Raw genomic sequence first — 27,194 nt, 5'->3', positions numbered from 1 at the left:
CATGACATTTTGTGTCTCTCACAAGTAGGCGATGACTAAAGTGTTGGAGTGGCTGAGCTCTCAGAGTTCTGAGAAAACTACAAGGAAAAAAAAAGAACAAAACCTTGAGATCTGTCTGCATATAAGAATAGGTGGGAGCAGGAAGAAGGGACCCCATCTTTCATCTCTCACAAATCTTATAATGCACCATTAAATTTACCTTAGGAATTGGGTAGTAAATTGCGATAAGAACACAGAGACCAGGGTTTGAAATGAGTCAGAAGAGTGGTCACCAGTGTGGAGAACTGAAGAAGTCAAGTGATTATTTTCTCAGCAAAAGACCATAGCATTTCCTCTTTGTTAAACTTGCACGACTTGGTTTGATTAAGTTAATTTGGACACTGGCTGATCACCCCACAGTGTGAGGCTCAGGATTCTTTTTTGTTGTTGTTTTTTTTTTTTTTTTTCAGAATTTTGTTCAATGTCTTTTGATCATATTCATCCCTTTCTCACACTCCTCTCAGACCCATGACCCCTTTTCTGCATACCTCACTTTTTCTTCTTTTTCTTCTTTCTCCCCACCCCCACTTCATCAAATATACTTGGTGTTGCCCATATACTGCTGAGTGTGGGGCCATCCTCTCCAGACAGTTCTCTCATGACAGCTTCTCAGATAGAGGGGGGTCTTCCTTCTCACCACTACCTCTATTCTGTGGTTTTGACTGGCTTGAGTTAGCATAGTTCTTGTTCATGGAATTTCAGGATTTTGAATGCTACCTTGCTCTGTTAGAATTAGTTATAAAACCATCTTTTTCCAGGTGTCTAGAATGTGTTCAAGACACCATGGTAACCCACTGCATGCCCATGATGACTCACAGGAATTTCAACTGGCTTCTATAATATTTCATAATCTAATTAGCATGGTCAGAGGGGAAGGCCTTCAATAAGGTTGTTTCTAAACTTTGACAAGCAACTGCTTTTTGCAATCTCCTTTTCTCTTCTAAAGTGAAATTAATATGGGCTTAGGTAGATACCAAGTTTTACAAGAATTAAACATGGATAAAAATACTCTTTAATTACCAAGCCATTATCTTTGTCATTTAATTCCAATTAAAAACTGAACTGTGTAATTACAAATAATATCTTAAGTAGGTAAGTGGCATAATTAGTTTGTTTTTAAGTACATGGCTCAGAAGAAAGAATATGTTATCAATATGGCAATTTGCAATTTTGTAAAATTAAAGCAAATTTACGGATGTTTAGAGTTTTTTATGCAGCTTCATAAAATAGATTATTTTAACTCATTATTTTTCATTCCAAATGTTACTCCAATTAGGTCAAGGCAAAGTTTTCCTATAAAGGTAGAGATTCCTGCTGTGGGAGCTTGGCTCAGAATAACAAAAGATGGAGAGATATGTATGCTGATTATTATATACCACAGGGAGAACTTTTAAAATTGAGCAAATAACATGCTTTTGATTTGGACACCTTAGCTAATTTATTATATCAAACTTGATTTATGCTCTTATATCAGACTTCAGTCTTTAAAAGAACTATTTAAAGCATTCACCCCTGAATTAGGATCAACCCTCATTGTCAGCAGGAGACTTTCACTTTCAATTTTCATTGCTATAAAACTTCTTTTTTTTAGAATTATTTTTGTCTTCCTCTAGCCATTATAATACAATGGGAGAGGATGCTCAAGGGTTATTAATCATGTACTTCAAAGGGGGACGGCCCGACTTTAAATAATGTTAATTTTGCTATGGCTTATATTGGTACCAGGAAATAACTCAATACACAGTCAAATACCTTCTCAGACCTTGATCTCACTGGAATCTGCATGACTGTCATGACCTAGGCAATTTTTGAAAGGCCAGATCAGCAGGATGCTAATATCTCAACCTCTGCTTAGATCTCTCTGATTCCATGCTCAAATAATCAAATTTCACTGAAGCAAAGGCACCATGCCTCTCTGAAGTACCATCTTCAAATACCAAAGAACAGAAAAACTTGGATTGTTTACTGGGGAGAAAGGAGAAGAGCCCTTAATGCTCAAAGCCTGACCCCTTCCATACATCCAAAAAAAGTCAAGTTGGAATATTTCAATATTCAAAAGTAAACAGAGTTGGAACATGATGATAAAGAAACAAAAACATGCCCACATTATCTCTTATTCCCAAGGAAACCTTGGAAAAATAGCTCCTAACTTGAATGTACACTGTTAAGTGGGGTTATGGGGTTTCTTTGTTTCAGTGACTGTTTTGAAGGACATATTCCTTTAGAAGAGTGTGTTTGAGTGATGTGAAGTTCTATGAGGTATTTTTGGTTTGAAATCTTCAAAAATAATGGCAAATAAATGCCTGTGAGGGTGTGGTGACATTTACTCTTTTCTTCTGCTTGTTCCACATGGAATAGCTATGCTGAACAGCAGGTGGTGAAGAAGAAGAGAATCCACAAGGTTTTCTGGCCACTGCCTTTTAATTTTTTTCCATGCCTATAAAATTTTATGTGCATATGCCAGTTATCAATTCGGTCCCTTCTTCCTATCAGCAAAATGTTACTTTGTTGTTGTCTTTTTTGACATTCTATACATCCAATGTGACTCAGCCACTCTCTGCATGGTCCAACTAACTTTGAATGTCACAAAGCATAAACACGAAGCAGGGATTTTTCTCCCTGCACATTTGGTACCACCATCTCCTCACTCATCACCATCCTCGGGTATGCAGAAAGGGTTGTTTAACTTTTTTTTCAAAGTCCATTTAGTGCTGACCATATGCCTGAGTGTGGGACCATGGACAACCTACCAGTGGCCATGTCTGCCCAAAAGACTGATTCTCCTTTCTGTCCCACCTATTGGTTTCCAACCACTTCTTAGTAAACTCAAAGCATTCCAATATCGGAAAAAAAAAAATTAATATCAGAAAAAATACCCGGACTGTCCACATTTTCTACTTCTGCTTAGAGTGGTACAAAAAGTCTTACCAAGGGAGGTAAAACAAGAGAAGGTGAGAAGGAAGCTTCCCTCCACCTTTCAATTCTTGTATCAAGTGTGCGTGTTACCATACTGTTGTGAACACTAATTTGTAATAAAAGATGCTAATCAAAAATTCTATACCAGTCAAATCATGAGAATAAAATTAAGTAATATGGGAAGTTATTAAACAAAGTTTAAGGATTTAAAAAATAAAGCGAGATCTGGCTCATAACTCTTTCATATGAGTAAGCCTGGAAATACTAGAAACACGAGGTCAGACATGTAAAGAAATGAGATGGAAGTGAGCTGAATTCGGTGAAATTAGAAAGAGAAAAAATCGCCTCAGTGAAGCATGTCTGTCCCTTAAAGCAGGGCTTCTCAATCACCCTTATGAATATGCTCTTCATGATGTGGTAACCCCAACTATAACATTATTTTATTACTAGTTCATAACTGCAATTTAGCTACTGTTACGGCTTGTAGTGTAAATATCTGTTGTGCACTTTATCTGATATGCAACCCCCGAAGGTGTCGAAGCTCAGGTTGAGAAATGCTTGAAATGGCCAGTCAGCAGTCTCGGATGGGCCCTGTCATTTGGTGGTGCTACTTTGCCAGTTTGGAGTTAGAAGAAGGACAAGATCCTGAAGAGTTGAGGGGGAAAGGAGGGGAGGAGTGTAGGAGGTGTAGGAGGGGAGGATGGTGAAGGAACTGTTCTTTCCAGCAGCTAGAGGGCAGCTTCACAGAAGAGTGGGGACATCTGAGCAGTAGAGGAGAAGGGAGGTTACAGGGTTCCCAACTTGGGGTTGGGGGGTGTTTTTGCTGATCAGAGATGGTGGAGAAGTGTTTTGGGAAAGACACCTTACTTAGGTCCTTCCTTCTTTCCTCTCACACTCTGTCTCCTCTCCTCCCTTCCACTGTCCCTCTACCCTCCCTCCCTCTTTTCTTCCCTCCTTTCCTATATCCTTCCCTTTTTTCTTCCATATTTTCTTCCCTCCATCTCTTCCTCCCTTCCTCTTTGTCCCTCTTCCTCCCTCCTCTCCCTCCCCTCTCTCCTTTTTTTCCTCCCTCTTTCCCTCCCTTACTTTCTTCTTCACTTCCAAATAGCGCTGTGCTTTCATTCTTTGGGACTTTATCACTCAAGATCAGCTACAGTTTTTTCTTTTTTTCTTTTTCTTTTTGTGGGGGAGGAGGGTGTAGACAGATTCTTCTTAAGCTTCTGACCCTCCAAACTCATTCAGTTAAGTTTTTGTTTTTGTATATTTTCCATGTTTTATTTTCCTCATGTTCTAGAGCCTACATAAGATTTATTCAGTTGTTCAGTTGTCTGACCATAGACACATACATGCTTATTTCTGCTAGTGTATATAACTTCTATCTATCCAGCTACCCAGAAAAAAAAAAGATATATGCATGCATATATAGAAAACTATTCAGAAGGGGAAAAGGAGAGAGGAGAGAGGAGAGAGGAGAGAGGGGAGAGAGAGAGAGAGAGAGAGAGAGAGAGAGAGAGAGAAATACATTTGGTATTCCATATATACTTCTGAGCACATTTACTCAAGGAGGGAATGTACATATACAGATACAGACACACACACACATACACACACATACACATTTTTGTGTGTTTACATAGACTGTAAATATATATTAGAACATATATATGTGTAGAATTTAGACTATACATGTGTATATATATATATACATACATATATACATATTCCCTTATAACATAAGCTTTACTCCATGTCTTTGAGTACATATACAAACCTATACAATACATGTGTATATATATATATATATATATATATATACACACATACATATATATATACATATATATGTATATACACATATAGATGTGTATATATATATGTATATACACATATATATGTATATATATGTATATACATATGTATATATACCAGCTACCATATATGTATATGGTACATATATATGTATATATATACATATGTATATATACATATATACATATATGCAGGAAAACCCACCCTTCAGAAGCACACTGATGTAAGCAGCACCCTTTCCATGCATACATACATATATGTCACACATGCTTGCACACACACATGGAAACACACATACACAGATATAACTCAAAGTCATCTAAATCACACACACACACACACACACATACTATGCTTTATGCCTTTGTGCCCTGAGTGGCTTCTCCCCTCAGCCATTATCATCCATCACTTCAGTGATTCCATCCACACCTCCTATATTGATTAGAAAGCTATAAATTTATTGTTCCTTTTGAATTTTTTTCAAAACTCTCCCCCTTTGATCTATAAATAATGAATAATTCCATTAGTAAAGTAACTTTTATGCAGGGTTTGTCAGGCTGTGGTTTGCACTATTCTCATGACAGCCATGAGCTGAGACAGGCAGGGCACTCTGCGGCTGACACTGCAATGCCTCTATTACTATGCTTGCCTGTTGTTTCCTTTAGAATCTCAGAGATTATGTGGCTATTTAAAACAGATTTGTTTTACTGAGATTATATGTCTGTGTGTAGGGATGTACAGATGCCCACAGAGGCCAGAGGAGTCAGACCCTTAGACTTGGAGCTAGAGGTGGCTTTTAGTGTCTGTAACATGGAAGTTGGGAACTAAACTATCATCTGTAAGAGCAGTATGCACTTTTAACCGGTGAGCCATCACTGTAGCCCCACTGTATATGTCTTAAAGGGTTAATTCTCTGTACTTAAAAGTAGGTTTTGGAAATGTTACATTGAACATGCTCTGATCAGGCAGGATTCTTCAGAGCATTTCAGATAACTTGCTCTGTGTCAGGCAGTATTTTCAAAACATTTTTGGTCAAGTAACCTTATTTTTGCATTGAAAGATTGTGTCTCTAACAAAAGTGTCTCCTAGGAAATACTTTAGGAATCAGTGCTCACATTTAGCACAGCACTGTCCTTGTGGAAACTGCTTTACAGTTGTTTCTGTTGAGAAGTTCAAGATTTGCTTCAGCACACTTCCATAACATTGGCTTTTCTTTAGGTTTTTCAATGAGAAAGAAAAGAAAAAAATCTATCCTAGGCCCAGAATAAATACATTTTATGGTAGTGCATGTTAATATAACTTCCTGTAAAGTAGGTCTTTGAAAATCAACCCCTAATCTTTGTAAAGAAGATAGTCTAATCATATTTTGACCAGGTATTTCTTTAATTGGAATGTCGAGGTTATGTGCATAATCATTACATATTTTATGCAGCAACACAAAGGCAGGTCAAAGTCATGGAGAAGAAGGGAAAGGAGGGGGAGGCAGAGGGCAGAGAGGGCAAGCAGGAGAGACTGATTTTACTGTAGACACAGCACCACACACAGAGACACAGTGCAAGATGGAGCAGGAATACGTGCCTCCAATTTTGGGTTCTTTCTGGAACTTCCTCTTGCCAAGGTTCTTCACGTGACTTTTGGGCAATTCGGCCTAATACTGTAGGACACGGTGGGTGGATACTAAGTAGCACATCTGGGGATTATAACCATTTCTTTCCTACCATTTGTTTTGTGAGTGAGCAGAGAATACAGATGTGAAGGCCACTTTGTCAAAGGCTGTAGCAGACTGTCCAGTCTCCATCGGCAAATGGCAGGCATTTATTTTGTGGAAAAAAAGAGGGAGTTTTGGAACAAATAGAAATTTTCTAGGAAATACAAGGTTTATGTGGATTTGAAGTCCTGCCTCTCCTCTTTCTCTCTAAGAGCCTGTCTATACCGTTCAAGTCCTCAGGATTCTTGGACTCAGATCACTCTCTACTGTTGAGATTTTCCTGTTTTAAATTTCCTAGAAATTTAGTTTTTTGAGAATTCCATACATGTATCTAATGTACTTTGGTTATGTCTTCCCCTTAACTCTTCCTCCTCTTCCTTCTGGACTCTGTCTTCTCATAATTGCCTTCCCTATTTCCTGCCCTCCTCTTGTTCATTCACTAATTTTCTTATGCTTATAACAAACTAAATATAATTAATGCTTAGGATACGAATTTGAATGTAGGACCATCAACCAGGATGTACAACCCTAAGGAAAACTGACTTTCCTTCTTCTAGCCACCATCCGTTAAGGATAATTCATCAGTCAAATGTGAGAGCTTGTGAGCTGCTCACCTATCCATACTGGAATGTTGACTAGCTTGATCATTTACAAATCTTGTCCAGGTAGCCAAAGCTGAGGCATGTTCATGAGTGCAATTACTTCATCATTTTGTCCTGTCCAGAAGACACTATACCTTGGCAATCTTCTCTCTGTTCTCTGGCTCTTAGAATGTGTCTGCCTTTCCCTTGGTCCCTGAGCTCTTTTTTTTACGTTCTGCACTTTGAACAAACTTGGTTCTTTGTATTAGTCCCAATCTGCTGCAAACAAAATCTTCTCTGCCAAGCAGTATATCCGTTCCTATTCTATTTCTCTGATAAAATATGATGGCCAATGCAACTCCTAGAATAGCATTAATTTCAGCTTACAGTTTTAGATTCCATCATGGCAGAGAATTATGGGAACAAGCCCACATGGGGAGTGGAGAAGCCAGCCAAGAAGTCACATCTAAAACTATAAACATGAAGCAGAGGGAGTGAGCTGGGAAGTGGGAACTGTCTCTTAATTGCAAAGGAACTCGGGTATGCACACGTTCTGGGTCATATATTGTAAAGCCTACATTTAACATAAAGGGTATTAGTTCCTCGTAGGATGTTAACTTGTATGCCTTTTGCCTAAGTATCTAAGGACATCTGTCCTGAGACTCTGCTGTTCCTCTGGAGAAGGCTCTCAATACAGCTAATGTATAAATTGTTGATTACAAGTTGCATCTCACATATCAATCTTCCTAATTTTCCAGTGTTCTCTCCCTGAAGGCCACGAAACTAGTGTCATTATCTCATGGGAAAATGCCTCCCCACAGATGGCCTTAAACAAGAACACAGGCTTCAGATAAGATTTCCTGTTCTTAATCTGTAGATTACATTTACAGAGGGGGTTGGGGGGGGAACCTTTCTCAAGAACTTCACAAATTTTGTCTTAGTATCTGGTTTCTTTCCAGGGGAGGGCTGTCCTGTCCAAGCTTCAGACAGTTTCACTAAGAAAATAGTCTGAGGCAGCTGTCTCTCTCCTGTTCACACTTCTCTTCTGATTTCTTCAGAATAAGATCATCCTGGATCCCATGACGTTCAGCGAGGCCAGGTTCCGGCCATCCCTGGAAGAGAGACTGGAGAGCATCATCAGTGGGGCTGCCCTAATGGCGGATTCCTCCTGCACGCGGGATGATCGCCGTGAGCGTATTGTGGCCGAGTGCAATGCAGTTCGCCAGGCACTCCAAGACCTACTAAGCGAGTACATGAATAACGTAAGTCCTGGGCTCCCAGCCCTTCTCATCTCAATGGTTTGCGCTCTGTGCTCTTGTGATGCAATCGGGCATAGCAGGAATTGACGACGACGGGTGTTCTGAAAAAGAATAAGGTTTCACCAAAGGACCACTTTGGGGGAAACCTGGGTTCTGACTCTGTTTCCATGTGCATGTTCATGATGGAAGAGTTGAGTGCAGTGTAAAATCGCAGAAAATCTGTGGTTTACTTGAGTGGTGTCTTCTTGGTCATTTTGGTGGGTGCAGTTTGATTTAAGTAGGAGTTCAGTTGGTGAAGGTGGATGATTGATGGAATCAAGGGAGGCTGTGCCAACTGGTCCTTTACTAAGTGCATTTTCAAAGCTAAGAATAGCAATAGATGCTAATCTTCAACTCTGAAAGGCATTAATAAGCACAGCAAGTTTAAAAGTGCTCCTGCAGGTCCAATAAAGTGGGAAAGTTCTAACCGCCCACAAACTTGGAGCAATTTAGTCTACAAGTAGGAATTCTAATGAGTGAATTTTCAAATAAGTGTGACTGCAGTCTCATTGTGGCTGACACACTCAACACCCATTCTCTCTACATCTTATAAATTGTGACCATTTGTGTGTGTGTGTGTGTGTGTGTGTGTGTGTACCTGTAAAGTGCAAGGGAATCTATATTCTTTGCTTTGAAAGACACTGGACTGTAGTTGTATTCATTTGCTGCATTGGTTTAGATAAGTGCCCAGAGTTTGTATTTATGAGTGATCAGTGCTGCATTCTTGTCTTTGAAAGGATCGAGTACAAGTTGGAAAAAGCTGTCAGTTAAGTCAGCACTTGGTTCATACTGTGTTGTCAAGAGTGGCCTTTATGGTACTGAGCTACAGAGATGCTGAGAAATCCGTCCACATCCTCTGCATTACAATGCAACATCCCCAGGCAGTGCTGAGACTGAGCAGCCTCCCTGTAACCTAGTGACTAACTTCTGTCTTAAGTAAACACATGTAGCTTAGTAAATCAGTAAACCAGCAGGGTAAATTTCAAACAAGAAGCCAGCATTGGCAGTGACAGTCTTTTTCCTGTCATTTGAGAAACAAGAGGAAGCATACTGGGAATAGCCTAGAAACTAAACTGCCAGATTTTTTTTTTCCTGAGCCAATGATATGACTGTGTAGGAGAAGGTGCTTGTAGCCATGCCTAAGGATCTGGATGAGATCTCCAGTATCCAAATGCTTGAAGGAGAGAATTATTTCTGAAAGCTGTTCTCTGACCTCCTCCACGTGTGTGCTGTAGAATGTGTGTGCCCTATTCCAAAGTAATAAAGAAATATGATAAGTAAAATCACTTCCCTTCCCATGAAGCTTCAGGTGGTTTGATTTTTCAGAAGACTTGTTCATTTCAGTAGAGAATGAAATGAGGACGTCTGCCTAGACATTTGTGAGGGGGTCTCTATAGGACCCTGGGTGAGCAGGGCATGCTGTGATTTAGCTACGTAGATGTAATTTAGGGTACAGCTAGAGATGTTGGTGGCCAAAGGCTTTCCCACCCTAAGCAAATCTTTTGAGTGGCAGACTTATGGAAAAGAAATGGTCACATGATCTGGAGTTTGCTGTATTGTACTTACGTTTAACAGAACCTGCCATGGTGGGTGTGCTATTGACATGTCTGCAGATTTCAGCTTTATCCTTAAGGTACTAAGATTCCCATAAATGAACAATTATTATCAAAGGAGGTAGAGAAAGTTACAAAAATAGTCATGATCATAGCCTTAATATAAAGAGGTCAGAGTAGACTGTGTTTCTGTGAATAGAAGCCATGAGCTATGATTAAAAAAAAAAAAAAAGGCAATGGAAATGTGATGTGTGATTTTCATTTCTTATCTAGAATACTATCAAATCAGGTGGGTTACTTTTTGTGTTTTCTTACAAAATCAATATGTTTATTTTGATATGGTGTATATTAATTTAAAGATACTGGTATACATCCCTGGCTTGTTGTAAGCTTTGGAGGCTGTAAACGCTGACGCAGTTCCATCATTCCGAAACAGTTTTTTTTCTCCCCTTTCTGTAAGCCGTGGGAGTAAATGCATTAATTATCGCATGCATATCTTGTGCTAATGTATTAATAACATTAAGATGAGAAAATAATGAACCCAAATAATTAGAGATTGAAATCTTGGAGTAACAGTCATTTCTAAATTCCAAAAATATTGTGGTTGGTTCCCCAGTGAGGTTTCAACTTCTAATATCACATTGGCATCCAAAACAACCGTAAGGTGCCAGAACAATTTACCAAGTGCTATGGAATGTGGAAGGAGACTGCAGAGAGCTGCTGGGAACAAACTGATAGAAAGACCAGTCTTCCTGGGGGATGCGTTGTGCTTTGCACATGTAGGTACTGTTTGCTAGATATTGCTATAAATGTATGTGTTTAATGAATCTGTAAACCTATAATTTGAAAAGGCCACAGAAATTGTGCTCTCTTTAAAAGGATACTAATATGAGAGCAGCCTGTGTATGGAGAAGATACCAGAGACTAAAGCTGGGATCTTAAAGTAGCTAGGGGTAGGAAAGAAAAAGGGGTTTTCAATGGCTCTAGGGAAGTTCTCAGTTAGCAAGGCCTTGTGTTGTTCTATTCAGCTTCAGAACCATCCATAAGTGAAACTGTTCTTTCAAACTTCCAACATGGATAGATTGCTATGATAGTACACGTTGGTCTAGTGAGTAGAGGCTCTTTCTCAAAAAGTGGGATTGGTGCTGTCCATTTTATTATTGTACTATAAGTTATTCCAAATTATAAGAAAACCAAAAAACTGTCCAGTGGAAGGTATTTTATACACCTTAGTTTGGAAGTATTAAACTTTCTTTAATACACTATTAAAGTTAAATTCAAATATCTACTAACGTTAGCTTATATGTCCAAGGAAAAAAATAGGAACTTTACAATAGAATACAAGGGGATATGGTATTGTACAGAGGAGAATTTTATAGTGGGTTGACACATTCATTCAACAAATGTATAAACGGCTCCTTTGTGCTAGGCATCACATTAGGTAAAGCAGGGGTGATCAGAGCAAAGCTCTCTGCTTTCACAGGGCTTGTGCTCCAGAGAGAGATGATGGACATCCTAACTGTGAGTGCTTTGAGCATGAGCTAGTTCAGATAATGGTGAGCCCAGAGTCAAAATAGAAAACCCCAAGAATGGGGTGGGGGGGGAGAGTGCTAGTGAGTCCTGAAGATACAGGCACATGAGAGGATGACAGATCAAAGACCTTCTAGAGGTGCGGGGAGAGAGAGCATATGAGCCATGGGCTTTGCTTATGAGCAGGTTTCTAGTATACCAGAACATTTATGAAGGGATAAGCACAGATCTATACAGGCCCTGATGCATCATTGCACAGGACTTGGCTGCCATGTTAATGGGATGGGAGTTCATCTGAGAGTGGAGAGTAGAGATTCAGGAATCAAGAACAGGCTGTAAAGGTCTAATAATAAGACCAATGGAAGAAGGTCAATAAAAGCTGGATTCTGGAATAATCCATGTTAGCATGGTGTCCTTAGACAGAGGACAAGAGGGGGAATGGACTAAACTGTCCGCATTCTGATTGTAATTTTAATAAAAAATTTCACACGACATATAACATAGCTATTGAGAAGAATATTTCTGCTGTATAAATGTAATATAGACATCGGACATTATGAACAACATTTACTGACATGTCAGAAGTTCCTATTTGATTTAAGTTGCGCAGAGAAATCTTACTTAACTCCAACGTAGTAGCAATTTCTAAATAGCTCACTTGGCCACTGTGCTTGCATACTTTGATAGACAGAGGGGATTTGAATGGGTGGTTAAGTAGAAAAATTATGCTTCAAAAATCTGTCACCAAAAAAAATGCCTTTAGGTATGCTTTTCATTCTTATGAAGGACTGAAAAAATAGATTCTGCGTCCTAAATACTAAACTACAATTCAGAGGCATAAGAAAACTTTAATCCTTATCCTAGGTACTAAAACGCTAATCGTGAACACTGAGAGGCAGTGAGCCGTTTACTTCTTCATGCACAATTCACTGATGAGCCTTGGTGAGACTATGGAATGCCATGAGCCTGGACCATGTGTACTGTGGTGCTGTGCGGCCTGATTGACTTCTGTATGCATACACTCTTGTATAGCTCTAAATCTTTATTGTTTATGTGTGTATACATGTGGATATGGGCACATGAGTGAAAGTGCCCATAGAAGCCAGAAGAAAGCTTTGGGTCATCTAAAGCTGGGATTACAGGTGGTTGTGATCCACCCACTGTGAGTGCTGAGAAGTGAACTTGGATCCACAAGAGCAGCAAGCACTATTATCCATCAAGGCATCTCTGCAGCCCCTCTACATGTTTCAAAGGATGGGGCTAGGGAGATAAGCACGTGAGTAAAGTGTTTGCTGTTGAAGGACTGGGACCTGAGTTCTAGCTCCAGTACTCATGTAATAGCCAGGTATGCCAGCATGTGCCTATTACCCTTCCTCAGTGGACCAAAAACAGGTAGATCCTGAGGGATGGCTACAATTTAATTTAGCCAAATTGAAAGAAGCTATCCCAAATTCAACCTCCAGCCTTCACCTGTGCCTGCCAAAACACAGTAACATGTACGTGTGCATGCACACACTCACGTGCGTGTGTGCACACAGGCAGACATGCACACTTACATGCTCATACAAATAGAGAAGTCTGCACAGCAAAGCAAAAATTCCTTTGATTAGATTGTCTTGGAGGTCTCCGCTGTGTTAACTATAACAGGGTACTTTTATTTGTATTTTTTTAAAAATATAATTATATATAAAAAATGAATCTATGTTTTTCGTCCCTGTCCTTAATTTACAAACTGCTATTATTACACAGTAATACACTGTTGTGGGGTTAAATGCATATATCTAAGTCTCTGTAATACCGGTGTCCCATCCTTAGCTTCACTGGATATATCAGTAGCTGTGAAAAAATATCCACAGTGAAAGAAAAGTTATAGGAAAATGGGTATTTTTTCCTTGTTTTGGTTTCAGTATATAGCTCCAGAGAGGTGCAGTCCATCTTGGTAGAAAGGACATGACAATTGAGAAAGCAGAGAGATCACACTCTGCATTCACAGGAAGCAGAAGGAGAAAAAAGTGAGACCAAGCTTTAAAACGTAAAAGTCCTTCCCCAGTGATGGACTTCCTCCAGCAAGGCTCCTCCCACTGAAGATTCTAGAATGTCCCCAAACAATAAACTGGAGATGCAGTGTTAAACATAGGTGACCCTATGGGAGATTTCTCATTCAAACCACCACAGGGAGCTTCTTCACAGGACCAGTTTGTTTACAGGGCTCTGAGGATGCAGTAAGGTCCATTAAGGTCATTTACAGCCTTATCCTGGGGTCTAACCACAGCCATGTTTAAACAAACCCTTTCTTGCTGTTTAATTTATTCAAGTTTAATTTATTCATACAAGCCATATCTTATATGTGAGTGCATTCCCTCCTAGACCCCACCCTCCTGCTTCTTGTCTCTCTTTCCCCCATCACTCCCCTTTTGTCTTATCAACAGCTCCACATCTTGTTCATCACTTACAAACATGTAATTTTACACATCTCTACAAAACCTTCTTTCTTGAAGTTGTATGACATAAAAATGAAGTGATATCCAGGGATACAGGACCTCAGAAAACAGTGGCCTTTCTATTGTTCTTACTTCATTTTGCTTTTTGTACTATGATATGCGTATGCAATCATTGTTAAGAATAACAAGTATGATGCATCATTTGTAATCTTATTCCTTATATACAATTACTGTTAAAAGTTGGGTGTGTGCCTTTATAAAGTTTATAAGCTTTCAGAAACATACTATCTGTGCTAATACACACAAGCTTGTGTTATAACTTGATTTTTTTTAAAAAAATATGGTTGTCCTATAAATAGTATTTTGTAAACTATTTTCTTTACTCAATATTTTGTTAATATGTTTCCATGCCAATAAATATTCTCTAATCAAAGGCTTCCTGACTGCCGAGTATTTTGTTATGTGACTATATCATAGTCGACTTTGAAGCCATTCATTTTGAGTATACTGATAAGTATAGAGATAGACGTTGAAAAAGACAAACACAGAGGCCTACTTGTCTAGGCAGTACAGTGTGATTTTAAATCAAACTATGTCTAAGTAAAAAATTCCAGAAAGGTATGAGTACAAACTTGAAGTTTAGAAGAATTTTAAACTTCTGGGAAGTTTTAGGTCATCAAATATTTGCACATTAACAAAATGTAATTTCCTCTGAAGGCTTGCGTTGGCCTGAACTCAAGGCTATGTTCATCTCTCATCCTTAGAATGGACATCTAAGTTAAAGGTGGGTGGGGTAGTTACATGCATCTGTTACAATAACAACTCAGAAGCCTGAGGCCTGAGGATTCTCTGTTCAAGGGCAACTTGGGTAGCATATGGAAAGAAATTACACCTTCAAATAAATAAATGCAGACCAATAAATCCTCCCCTTAAAATTACCTTGAGTGTACTTCTTTTGTGTTTTATTTTTAAGCAGTTAAGTTTAATTTTGTTTTATCTGAAAAAAATCAGATTTCCAGGAGATACAGGGTTATACAGCTAAAAGTGTCCATACATCTACTGGGCAAGCCCATTGCCAGGGTGGAATTCCTCTCCAATCTTTTGAATGTACGGATAGATGTCCAGGAGCTTAAGGAGATTGCTGTGACACGAAGTGAAGAACATTAAACTGGACATGGACCTGTGCAGTTGTTTTAGCCGATGCTTGGGTTTCAAATGGGGCAACCAGGCAAAGAATAGAACATAAAGTCTGGAGACCCTTCTAGATTGATCTAACCTAGGATGTTAGAAGAAAGTCTAGGTTCTCAGATACTAATGGCATTGGAGCATGATCTAACAAAATAAAAATTGATTTCAAAAAAGTGAAAATGAGAAGGATAGTATTTTATCTGTTAAAGAGAAAGATAGAAAATGTCCCTCCTTGAAGAACTTAACACTGGCCACTGGCCATTTATTTTTAGAGCCCAAAACTGAATAATTTCAGCAGGCCCACTTTTAGCCAGAAAATACTTTGAGACTATTCTGGTATACTAGTCAGGATACCTTGAAGAAGCCAATATCATAGTGTCCAGAGACCCTGTCTCATTTTTTCATACTTTACTTTTAGAAAGTTCAGGCTCATTTTAATTTTTTGTTTATTCACAATTTCACACCTGTGCAATGGTGAAATTGTATTATATACAATCCCCATTCCCTCCCCCAAATTCCCATATATCCCAACCAACTTGTCTTTCTCCTGTTTCATGTAATCTTTTTTTTTTAATATTCCACTAATTTCAATAGTACTGCATACATGTAAATGAGAGTGGAGCCATCCACCGGAGTATAGTTACCACACCAGTGACCATATCCTCAAAGAAGAATGCTCTTCTCTCCCTCAGCAGCCATCAATTGCTAACAGCAAGGAGCCCATTTAAATCTGTCTTAAAGTATTTGTAAAACTGAAGCTCCAACAAACCTAGTTGAGGTTTTAGAACCACTAAAACTCAATTCAAGGAAGCTATCATAAATTTAGATTGACCTAAATGACTAATTATAGGTTAAGTCTCCAATGATTCTAATTACTGGATTGTGATCGTACAGTATTTTAAAGAAAATGAAGGGAACATTTGGGAATATGCTGAAGGATTAAATGATTGTCGGACTTTCAAAGGCAGACATGGAGTGCATGATTGTGAGTTGCGATGAAGGAGAGGGTATGATGTATTCAGGGGGTTCTTTGCTACACGTTAAGCCTGTACCAATGAAGAGGAGATGCAAAGTAACTGAGAGTAAGGCAGTCTCTGCCTCACAGAAGGGTGATGCTTACAAGATGTTTCTAGGGAGCTGAAACTAGCAACCCTAAACTTCAGTATTACTCAGCTAACTGCAGCTTCTTTAACTAGCTCTTCTTGCATACAGAAGGAAAACAGTATCAACTAAAACAGTGAAAATAAAATTTATTCCAACAGCAAAATTTCTCAGTGTTCTGGCTAGCTTCTCTTCTGAAACAAACAAACAAACAAACAAACAAACAAACAAAACAATCTCTCGGAGAGCCCTTGAAACCTAGTGTGAGTCATATAAGGTCAATCGATATGATGAGGAAGAGTCCAAGCATTATGGGATAATCAGGAATCGTCTAGCTTTGTAAATGAACAGGTGAACAGGGTTTGCTGATAGCCTAGCCTGCCAGGTCATCAGATTGGTCATCATAACTAAGGCAGCTGGAACAGCCCAATCTATCAATTGATCTTCTCAGGAGAACCTATACATCACCACACTGTCAGAGAGATTAGCATGCTGTATTCTTTTATCAAACATATGATAAGCCCTTCCTCTAGGTCTTCAAAGTACACTGCATGCCTGGAACTAGAGTTCTCACTCCCCAACATTTTGTTCCAGAGATAAGCTTTGAAGCCTGCTTTGTTTAGGCCTGACATTGCCTAGATCCCACAATGAAAAGTATTGCTCTTGATTCAGTTAGGAAGTAACTGCACTCTTAAAAATATTTCAGTGGTGATAACATATCCATGTCCAGGGACAAGGATTCTTTCAGTGACTGTACTTAGTCATCCCTTTGATTGCAATGTTCTTTCTCAAATCTGGTGAAGATGACTTCTTCATTTCTAAAATTTAGCTTGAATATATATATTCTCGTGATTGCTTTAGCATACTTAATTCAGTAGTTATACCTGCCATATTCCAATGATGTCACCTCTGTGATTTGTCATCTTGCATTCCACTGTTAGAATTTAACTCTCTTTAGGAGGAGCCAGATATAGTGCATAATCCCCAGAATTGAGAGCATCTATATATCCTATCTTTACACAGGGTAGTGTATATAGAGATATTTTTAATGAACAAGTGGGTTTCACTTTATCTTCAACAACAACAACAACAACAACAGAATTATGACTATAAGAAGGAACAAGAGGAAAAAGAGAGGAAATAAAAATTCCATATGTTTTTAGCACATTAAGTTTTATATTTTAGGACAGTGGTTCCTCCCTATTCAATACTCAACCAGTTGATGAAACAAGTTTATGAATGAGCTAATATGAACTCTGTTTGGTTCCTTTTTGCTTCACATTGCTGTGTTTAGCCAGTTCTTTCTAGTTCAAGCTTTTTTATGGCCCTAGGAAAGTGTTCCATCAGATCTTTTTAGAAAATCTTGAAATGAGTCCAGTAATTGTGCTGTTGTCATTGTATTGCTGTCATTTGAGGCAGGACCTTATAGCTCATGCTAGTCTCAAACATGATATCTTACCAAGGCTAGACTTGAATCACACTGATCTGAACCTTAGGCTCCTACCTGCTAGGATCACAGACCTCAAAGATGAAAAGGAAGTATACCCTAGTTTGTTCAGAGATCTTCCTTGAACATCTTCTCTTTGGCCATATTAGGACAGCATGCCTGTCTGGACATGTTCATAGACATGAGTCCCAGGAGCTAAACAGAGCTCTTATTGCCAGTAACTAAGGATTTTACAGGCTACAATATGAACACTGAAAGCTATTAACCCATTGCTTCCTGAAAAAGACTTCCTTTAAGCACCCCTAAATTGGCACAGAAAGCAGAGGTCAGCACTGAGACCTTCTCCGAGTCCTCATCCAATCTGCACACATTGTCCCACAAGAGTGATTTTAATTGCTAACTTGATCAAGTGCTTAGAAAACCTTTTGTTTACATTCTATTGTTATTTGTATGTATGAATACTTGTGTGCATGTATGTGTGTGCTGGTATGCATTCACATCTGTGCACATGTGTAGACCAGAAGTCAATGCCAGCTATTTTCTATCACGCTCCAACTTATTCTCAAGGCAGAGTTTCTCACTGAAACTCACCCATTTAGCTAGAGTGGCTACCCAGTGAGCCCTAGGGATCCTACTGTCTCTCCCTCCCCAGACCTTGGTTACCTGTGTACCTCATCACATCCAACTTCTTGTATAATGAGTTCTGGAAATCTGAACTCAGAGTCCTCTGCTTGCATGACAAGCACTTGGTGATTTAGCTCTCTCTGCAGCCTCATCCAGACGACTCTTATGCTCAGAGAGGGAATAATTTAAGACAGTGGGTTAAATCAAATGTTCATTTAACTCAACAGAAGTTTAAAACAGGTTTTTCTTTTTTAACACTAGGAATAAATACTGTTGTGAAAAATTAAAATTAAAAAAATAATAAAACTAAGGAAAATACATCTGGCAAAGTATTGTTGAGCTGTTCCACCCAGCTAGGACATGCAAAATATATGGAACTGTAGCTGGCTGATGTCTTCTTTGAATCTGTAAGGCCAAGACAAGTAGGCCTGTACCAGCATCTCACCCTCTGAGCTGCTAATTGAAGGGTAGCTGTTTGTTCAAAGCTTCAAGCTGTCTAGCCGTCCACCCCCAGACACTCCTCTTTCTATACATCATCCTACACAACTACTCTGCCATTTATAAGAAGACAGTTTGTCGTCCTTGAACGGACTAGGCTCTCTCCCTAAGAATCAGAATGGAAATGCCTGGGCAAATGAATTATTCAAATATCATGTCTTAACAGATCATTGTTAAGTTCAGATATCAGTGTTCTTAACAGAACATTGCTGGCTACATTTTCGGCTAATTTCCATGTTGGTTGCAGTTGAAAGATTGAGAGCTTCCTCCAGAGTCACCCATTACTCAGTTTACCTGGGAGCTTTGTTCCAGATACTCTAGGTAAGGGAGGATTCACATATGTGCAGCGGGGGACCAGAAGGAAAACCCAGGTGTTGTTCCTCAGAAATTGTCCACCTTATTTTTTATAATGGGATCTCACTGACCTAAAGCTTTGCCAACCTGCTTAGCCATTGCCAGAACTTGGTTTTCTTACTTGGGTTCTATAGATCAAGCTCAGAACCTCATGCTTGCAAGTCAAGTACTAAATTTTACAGACTAAGATTTTAAACCAACCATGTTCTAGATTTTTTTTTGTCAATTCTAGAGCAAGGTATTTCAGAAGAAGCAGAACTCTGTGGACTTCTCTAGAAATTTTGAAATTGTCATTCAACATAAATTTTGGTATCAAACCTACATGAGGAGGTAAAAATGTACTTTATAGGACCATAAAACAGTCCTAAACCAACATATATATAAAGCAAAGGAAGATAACTATGTGTAAAATGGAATTCTCCTGCCTCTATCTCTTACCAACTGTCTTAATTTTGCTGCTGTAATAAAAGTATGTTGACAGAAGCAATTTAGGGGAGAAAGGGTTTGTTTTAGCTTTTAATTGCAGAATACAATCCATAATTTGGCAAAGTCAAGGAATTTGAAGCAGATGGCCAGATTACATTCCTAATCTAGAGCCCAGAGGAAGGAAGGCATGCCCAATGCCTGTGATTAGCTTGGTTTCTCCACTCTTAAACAGTTCAGGAATATACCTCCAGGGAATAGTGTCACCCACAGTGGTTATGTCTTCTTGCCCCAACAACATTATCAAAAATATCCCACACAGACATGCCCACAGTCCAACCTTACTGAGACAAATCCTCATTGATCCTGTCTTTACAGGTGATTCTAGCTTGTGTCCAATTGACAATCAAAACTAACCTTTCACTTCAAATAAATCAAAAGAAGGACACACACACACAAAATGTCATGAATATTTGTAATATTTGATGTTGGACTCAATAATTGGGACCTACAGGTGCTATCTAATTTTATAGTATTGGTCCCTACAAATAAGATGGACACACAAATCCACTGGGAAATGTGCTTTTCTTTATATCTGAGCTACTTATGCACAAATCAGTTCTCTGAATTTCATCTTGTAGTAAACGTTAACTACTTCCTTGGTTCTCTTTGCCTGGTTTCCCCACTTTATAAAACCTATAATACAATATCTCTATATTTTCTTCAAGATTTTTAAAGAGTCACCAACCATTTATACAAAGCCCCTGTTTCTGATTTCAGGTCATTTAGATAGAAATAAGCAACAAGCTATCTGCTGACAAACAAGTGGTCCATGATCCCGAACCTCATGTGACCAGATAGAGTTCAATTTGAAACTCAGGTCTTCTTTCCCTGTCACTGCCAGACTTTGATCCTTGGCCCTGATTCCTGTTTTTTTATATTAATAGATCGAGATACAGCATTGGTCTTTCATGTTCTTTGCCTATTATACGTTCCACATGGTATATTGACTGCCTTATATACCATACTTCTGGTCTCTCAAAATCAGTGGATTATATACTATTCTTTGTAGAAGCCTGAAGGCATCAGAACAGACAGAGCCTAGTAGAAGTCCAGGGGGAAAGCAGACATCGGAGTCTAATGGGGCAGACATCTGAGTTCCTCACAGGGAGCCTCCATTGTCAAGAGGAAGGTGTGAAAGGATAAAGAACTAGATCTGGTTTCTCTTTGAGAGTAAAAACTCCAATGATTTAGTCCCTAGTTAGTGTCTCTTAACTTTGTAGGGGAAGCAGGGACCATATCCATAGCAACATTTTATATGCCAACTTGCCCATAATTCTTAATGTTCAGTTCAATGTCTCTGTGCTCAGCTAGGCATGTCTTTCCAAAAGCCTGATTTCTATCTTTTTTGAAAATAAATCTTTAGTTCCTTGCGATTTGAAATATAAGGGGCTATGGACTCTTTTTCTTTTTATGCGTCTTCCTCAGTGAGTGTGTAAAATTTTTATAATTGACGAATAATTGTATAACTTCATAGACTATAATATCATGCTTTAGTTTGTGGACAGATTAAAGCAATCTAGGAAATGAATCTGTTATCTTCCCCTTAATAAGGACATTTAAAAATATCATCTCTAAGTAATTTTGAAATAAACACTATATTATTACTGACTATAGTCACCATGCTATGTATTAAACCAAAACTAAGTCCTCATGTGTAACTGAAATTTTGTGGCCTATTTTCCCACCTTAGCCTCTAGAAGCCAGAGCCTAGTCTTTCTATGAAACTGATATCTTACATCCAATGTTAAGGCAGACTGAGTGTGGGAGAAGGTAAAATTGGTATAGCTCTCCTACTTCCTTTGAAACAGGGTCTCATTTTGTAGGCCAGGATGGTCTTGAACTTATGACAGTCCCTCTGCCTCAGCCTCCCAAGATCAGTTATGTATTTCCTGCCTGATAATAGTAGTGTTTTAGAGAATATTGTGGCACCTCATAGGAATACTGAAGCTAGAAGTATCACATAACCCACCCCCATGCATTCCTCTGCATATGTATCCAAAGGAATGGAAATGGGTGCATTGAGAGGATTTCTGCATGCCTATATTCATGACAGCACTGTTCACAATAGACAAGACAAGGGTCCACCAATCCACAAATAAAGGAAAATTGAATATAGGCAGTGGAGCACAATATAACCATAAAGAAGAAAATCTTTTATTTACAACAGTCTAGCTTTACCTGTAACTCTAGCTGCCTTTTGGAAAATGGATCAACAGTCGCCTTTTAATATTTTCTTTTTTTCTTTTTTCTGAAGAAGTGGCTGCTTCAAATCCCTGCATCTTTGACAGTTTTTAGTGTAAATTGGCTTGTTCTGGCTTCCACACTTCTAGCTAGGGAATGCACTTTCTCGGTGCTCCTAAATGAGCTAGCACCTTTTCTCTGATATATGGCTTTCCAAACACTGAAGTGTTTTATTTCTGCTACCAATGCTTTTAAAAGAAACCTGGGTACCTATAAACAAAAATTACTCCACGGCCATCTTGACAGGGTTTGAGAAAATAGCAGTGATAAATACCTGGGCTGAGACTGTCACCGTCAGCTGTGCTTTGTTTATTTTAAAGCTGAAGTGCAATGGCCCATCCAGTGTTCAATACACAGGCTTGCAACTTAACCACAGAAAGAAAATCAGTTAGCATGATTAGTATAGTTTCATAATGAACATAGAAGTTGCAGAGAGCATGTTAGAGCTGCTGATTTCAACTCAAATAGTGGCCATGTCAAACAGCTAGCCACGCTGAGATGTTCACATAATAATAAATAATTGTTCAGAAATGTAGTTTTAGAATCTCCTTCATCCTGTCTTCTGCTGAGCCAGGGGCCAGTTTGAGTATCATCAGTCCTATTAGTTCCAAAGAACTGAGCACAGGGATTCTGTTTTCACTGTGTTATTAGACTTTGCTGGCTTGCAGTATCTCTTCCAATACATGTGGGGGCTTCAGAATCTTACAAGTGGAATCACTCTCTTGCTTTCTCAAAGGTTGTTTTTAAGTAATATAGACTCATTTTTTATGTTACTGGATTTTCCTCCATGACGCCATTCTCTATGTAACTCTAACAATCTTTTATGAAATTCATTCATGCCTATTAATTGCATAAAACAATCACTTCCATTCTGACATTTTCATGGTTTTTTTTAATGTTTATTTATTTGGTATCTGTGCACACATGTGCATGCCATAGAATGTAGTGTAGGTCAGAAAACTGAAGTTGTTGCGTTTTCTCCTTCCATGATGTGGATCTCCGAGATTGAACCTGGCTTTCAAAGCTCAGCACCAAGTACTTCACCTGCCAAGCCATCTCCCTGGCCCGTTATCAGATTTTCACACATACACACAGTGGACTCCCAGCATGAGGCTCAGCTCTATTTGATCATTTCTCTTTAATATTTCTGCTTCTCCTTTAATGATCTTCTTTGCTCTGTCCTGCTCACACATATGCTAGAGAACATGTGGTTTTCATGATCCTTAGTCTGGCTAACGCTAGCTGATACATCAATTTCCAGTTCTTCCATTCCCTTGAAGATGACACAATAATGCTCTTCTCTGTGGCTGAGAAATACTCCTTTATGTGAAGAGCACGTCCACGTTCTCTTTTATCATTCTTCCAGATACAGGCATTTAACTTTGATAGTCCTAAAATTTTATCAATCATGTTGTCTAATGGTTTAATGTATGAACAAACAGATTACGATAACTGTTCTTTCAATAATGTTATCAGAAACTAATATTCAAATATCAAAACAGTGGTGAGACAAATATGTGGGTCATTTAACATGCAGTACAGTCCATTGGAAGGCTCCAGTGATGTATCACTAACACAGGGAATAGCAGTGGGACACTTCATTAATTTCTCCTACCAAATTAATGTATCCAAGAAATAATTCTCTCTCATCCCAAATTATTTACTAAAAAAATCTTATATATTTTGGGACATCTGTATATTTAAAAGATAAGGAAATAATTGGCATCTTTCCTGTGTATGCTTTAACTCTATTTCTCCAAGTGTCGAAGCTATAGGTGCAACCAGGCTTTCCTGGGGATAAGTAAAGGTCAGGCATGAGCTCTGTTTCCCACCCCTACTCCCATATAAATTCTCTCCAGATAACAGTACAAAATATTTTCCTTTCATGTAAAATGAAAACAACTCAAAACTCATGAAATCTTGTTGACAAGACACTATGAAAACTAAATGTTTTTTTTTTACATGAAATTCTACCTAATAATCTGTAGTACCCAGGTCATTAACAGAAATGGATTGCGAAGCATAAATCCTTTCAGTTTGATGCAATGGATATGAAGGTACTGGTTAAACAAAGAAGCCAGGCTCTTGGAAGATTAGCTAGCCAACTTGTTCTGAAAAACCCAGGTGACTGAAAATTCTGATCTCTGGCTTTTAGTTTTATATATCTGCTGGATAAAATATGCCAGAGAAAGAAGAATGGATCTGACTGTATCTGAGTCCCCATGCTGAATTTCTAGGCATCTCTGTTCAAACCTGTCCACCCATAAATTTTCTCTCCCATTCCTATGCATTCTTTGCCTGGTGATAAGCCAAGAACAGAAGTCTGATTACTATACTGCCAAAACTTTTGCCCTGACTTGTGTTTACCATTTGCAGAATGTATTGTGATTTTTAGTTTCTTAGAATAATAGAAATATGGTATTTGGCAGAGAAGAGAGTTTATGATGAAACATCTCCATAAAGTATTTTGACTGTTTTGTTCATGCGTGCTATTTTCTTTTCCACGGTGACAGGAGAATGGGGCCTTTTCTCACCCTGTAATGAACAATTGAATTATACCAATGCAGTTCAGCAGAACTAATGCTTACTTGCTGGGTAAATCAATCTGTTTGCTTTCTTTAACACAAAAGGGAAACAATCACAATGTTAACACTTTTACTTTATAAATTCTTACAATAACAGAAATTAATCACTGAAGCCGGGACTGAAAATCTTTTGTTAACCTAATCCAATTTTATTGGAAAAAGGTATTAGAAATTATTGAGCGCTTAGGGGGTTATTCAAGGATACCAAAAGACAATGAATATTGTACAGCTGGATGACTATTTTGTAGCTAAATGTTATGAGTATCTGACTTCCAAATGTGGTGTAAAAATATATGTAACAAGGCATATACAAACCATTTAGTGTCTCCAAAACTGAGGGTCAAAATAATGGGGTTAACACTTGACATATTCGGAAGATCCCTACTAGGTAACCAAGACATTAAATTAGAAAAAAGTCTATATAGAAGGAAAATGTAGAAGTGGGCAATGGTGTATTTAAAAAAAAAATGATCGTTATCAATAGTCAAGAGGGAAATTCAAATCAAAAGCACACTGAAAAATTATGTTGCCCAATTAGAATGATTATCATCAAAAGATGAAAAAAACCCCACAACAAAAATAAATGAATGTTGTAGAGTTGCAGAATACTGAAGGGGTAGGGAATTCTTGCAGACTATGCAACATAATATAAATTATAGAAAATTATATGACAACTCCATATGAAACCCAAAATAGAACCACTATCCAACAGTCAACACTCACACCATAGGGAATCGTAGTGCTGTGTGCGAAGGGTGCCTGAAAAAGTAATGTCTCATGAAGCCTGTACACAGCAAACAGATTATGTAAGCAAATGCTTACCAGAGGTAAGCCAGTCCCCCCACGCATACACTCAGGGGGATGCTATACATCTCTAAAACTGTACAGAATCTTGTCAGTTGCTACAGTATAAAATAGACATGGAGGATATTAGAGTATATGAAGTTTAAAACAGGCTTAAACAAACACTAAATGGTCTCCTCATGTGTAAAATCTAAATAGTTATCTGACAGAATTTGGAGATTGAATCTGGTTTCTGGAGGCTTGAGAGGAATTAGGAGAGAAAATGAAGAGGGCTTAGTAAATTAGCCTAGTGTTAGAGTTAGATAGGGGGAAATAAATTCTGATATTTTAATGATACAGCAGTGTAAACATAATTAACAGTAACACATCGTATGTCTCAAAATAGGTAGAAGTTTTTAAATATATCTTCATCACAAAATAATCAAAATTTAGGGAGAGAAATATGTAAATCACCCTGATTTGGTTATTATCCAATGTGTACATAAATCAAAACATCATATGATGCCTCACGACTGTGTACAAATATTATGTCAGTCAAAAATAAATTAATTCAAAAAATAAATAATGGAAGAATGATGGAGCAGGTATTTGACATGGAAAGAATGTCATAAGGTAAAATTTGTTATGTGCATAATCAGCTTAGTAAGAGAGTGAGCCACTGGATCAAGAAAAGCATGTCCCGTGGTTCGTGAGGACCGGCATCCAAGGGTCACCTCTAGCATCCTCTAACTCCACCTCTGGCTCATGTACATGCACATACATATCTGCACACATTTATGTGTGTATCTGTGTATACATAAAATAACTTACTTTGAAAATTAAAGCATTGCCTCTCTCTTGGAGAATTTTTCTTGATAAGAAGTACTTTGCTTTTCTTGGATTTCTGAGAGTTGCAGGAGTTATTTTACTTTCTTCCCTCAGGTGAAGTTCAGATGTGTCTTCTACAGTGAATGTTGGGAAAGAACGGTGAGCATTAGGTTTTGTACGTCACAGAACACAATTTCAAAATGCCCCTGGACCTGCTCTGAGCTGGTCTGCAACCTTTCTAGTCTTTACTTATAGTTCTGTGTCTGGGGCAGTGATGGGGTCAAGTGCCATACAGTTGTTTAACATAAGTTAAGAACTAGTTCCATTATTTAACAATTTTAACATTTTTTGATCATTTGGGTTCATTCTATAGAAAACATATTCCTACATGCTACAGGGAATACAAGGTCAAATAAATTAATCACTGTGTGTCTTAGAGTTAATTACTAGACTTGTCAGTGTCTTGAAAAAGTGTTCTATTCATTATTTCTAACTCTAAAAGTTACTTTCAAAACCTTGTAGTTATCTACAACATGATGGAGAATAAGGTATTATGTCAATTAAGGGTAGTTTGATTCAGATGAAATTCAATATATTATTATCTAAAAAGTAATTGTTACCTCTCACAGGAAGAGAGATGTCTGTTCAATTTCCAACCAGCCTTAGGCCAGTTTCATTCAGCATAGATGATGAAGGTGGTTCCTGTGTTTTCAGACTTACCTGGTTGGAGCCACAATCCCTTGGATTGGTGGGAAGCCTCACTGGGAGACACCGTCAAAGTCACAGTGCTGCTTTATAGGTCAACTTAGATATGTATCATCTCACAGTGGCAACATGCTGGATTACAGAACAGAAAGGCCAATTTTCAGTACACAGGAACCCTGCCATCTGAAGGACCTTGAGCTTCCTCAGAAGCTCTTATGCCATCACAGTGGATCAGAGCTACACAAACTCTGTGACACTTGGTGCTGATGCTGCCACAAGATGAAAGCCATGAGGCTGGGCTTGAAGGTTTCTTTTAATGTTATCAGTTCTGTAATTGTACAGGCGTGCATCAGGGAAACATAGGTTGGCTATCATCCTGGCAAGTGAAGTTGTCTCTAATTTTAGTTTTTCATCAGTTCACCGTATACAGGAGATCAGAAAACTGAGTAGGAACTCTGGGCTCTGAGATGAAAGTAGTA

The 27,194-nt window shown here is 38.4% G+C and overlaps 1 protein-coding gene across 4 annotated transcripts in view; it reads left to right on the top strand.

Annotated features, from left to right (window-relative positions):
- Ctnna2 (catenin alpha 2) overlaps positions 1-27,194 on the top strand; it is a 1,050,408-nt gene that overhangs the window by 344,774 nt on the left and 678,440 nt on the right. For all 4 annotated transcript variants that reach the window (XM_034511450.2, XM_034511449.2, XM_034511447.2 and 1 more), the window contains one exon: positions 8,112-8,315. In XM_034511450.2, the coding sequence (XP_034367341.1) occupies positions 8,112-8,315 (204 nt within the window). The remainder of the gene's footprint in view (positions 1-8,111; positions 8,316-27,194) is intronic.

The sequence above is a fragment of the Arvicanthis niloticus genome, chromosome 9 (genome assembly GCF_011762505.2).
Source record: "Arvicanthis niloticus isolate mArvNil1 chromosome 9, mArvNil1.pat.X, whole genome shotgun sequence".
Classification (NCBI taxonomy): domain Eukaryota; kingdom Metazoa; phylum Chordata; class Mammalia; order Rodentia; family Muridae; genus Arvicanthis; species Arvicanthis niloticus.
The sequence above is the reverse complement of the archived record's forward strand: the minus strand, read 5'-3'. Positions and strand labels throughout refer to the sequence as shown.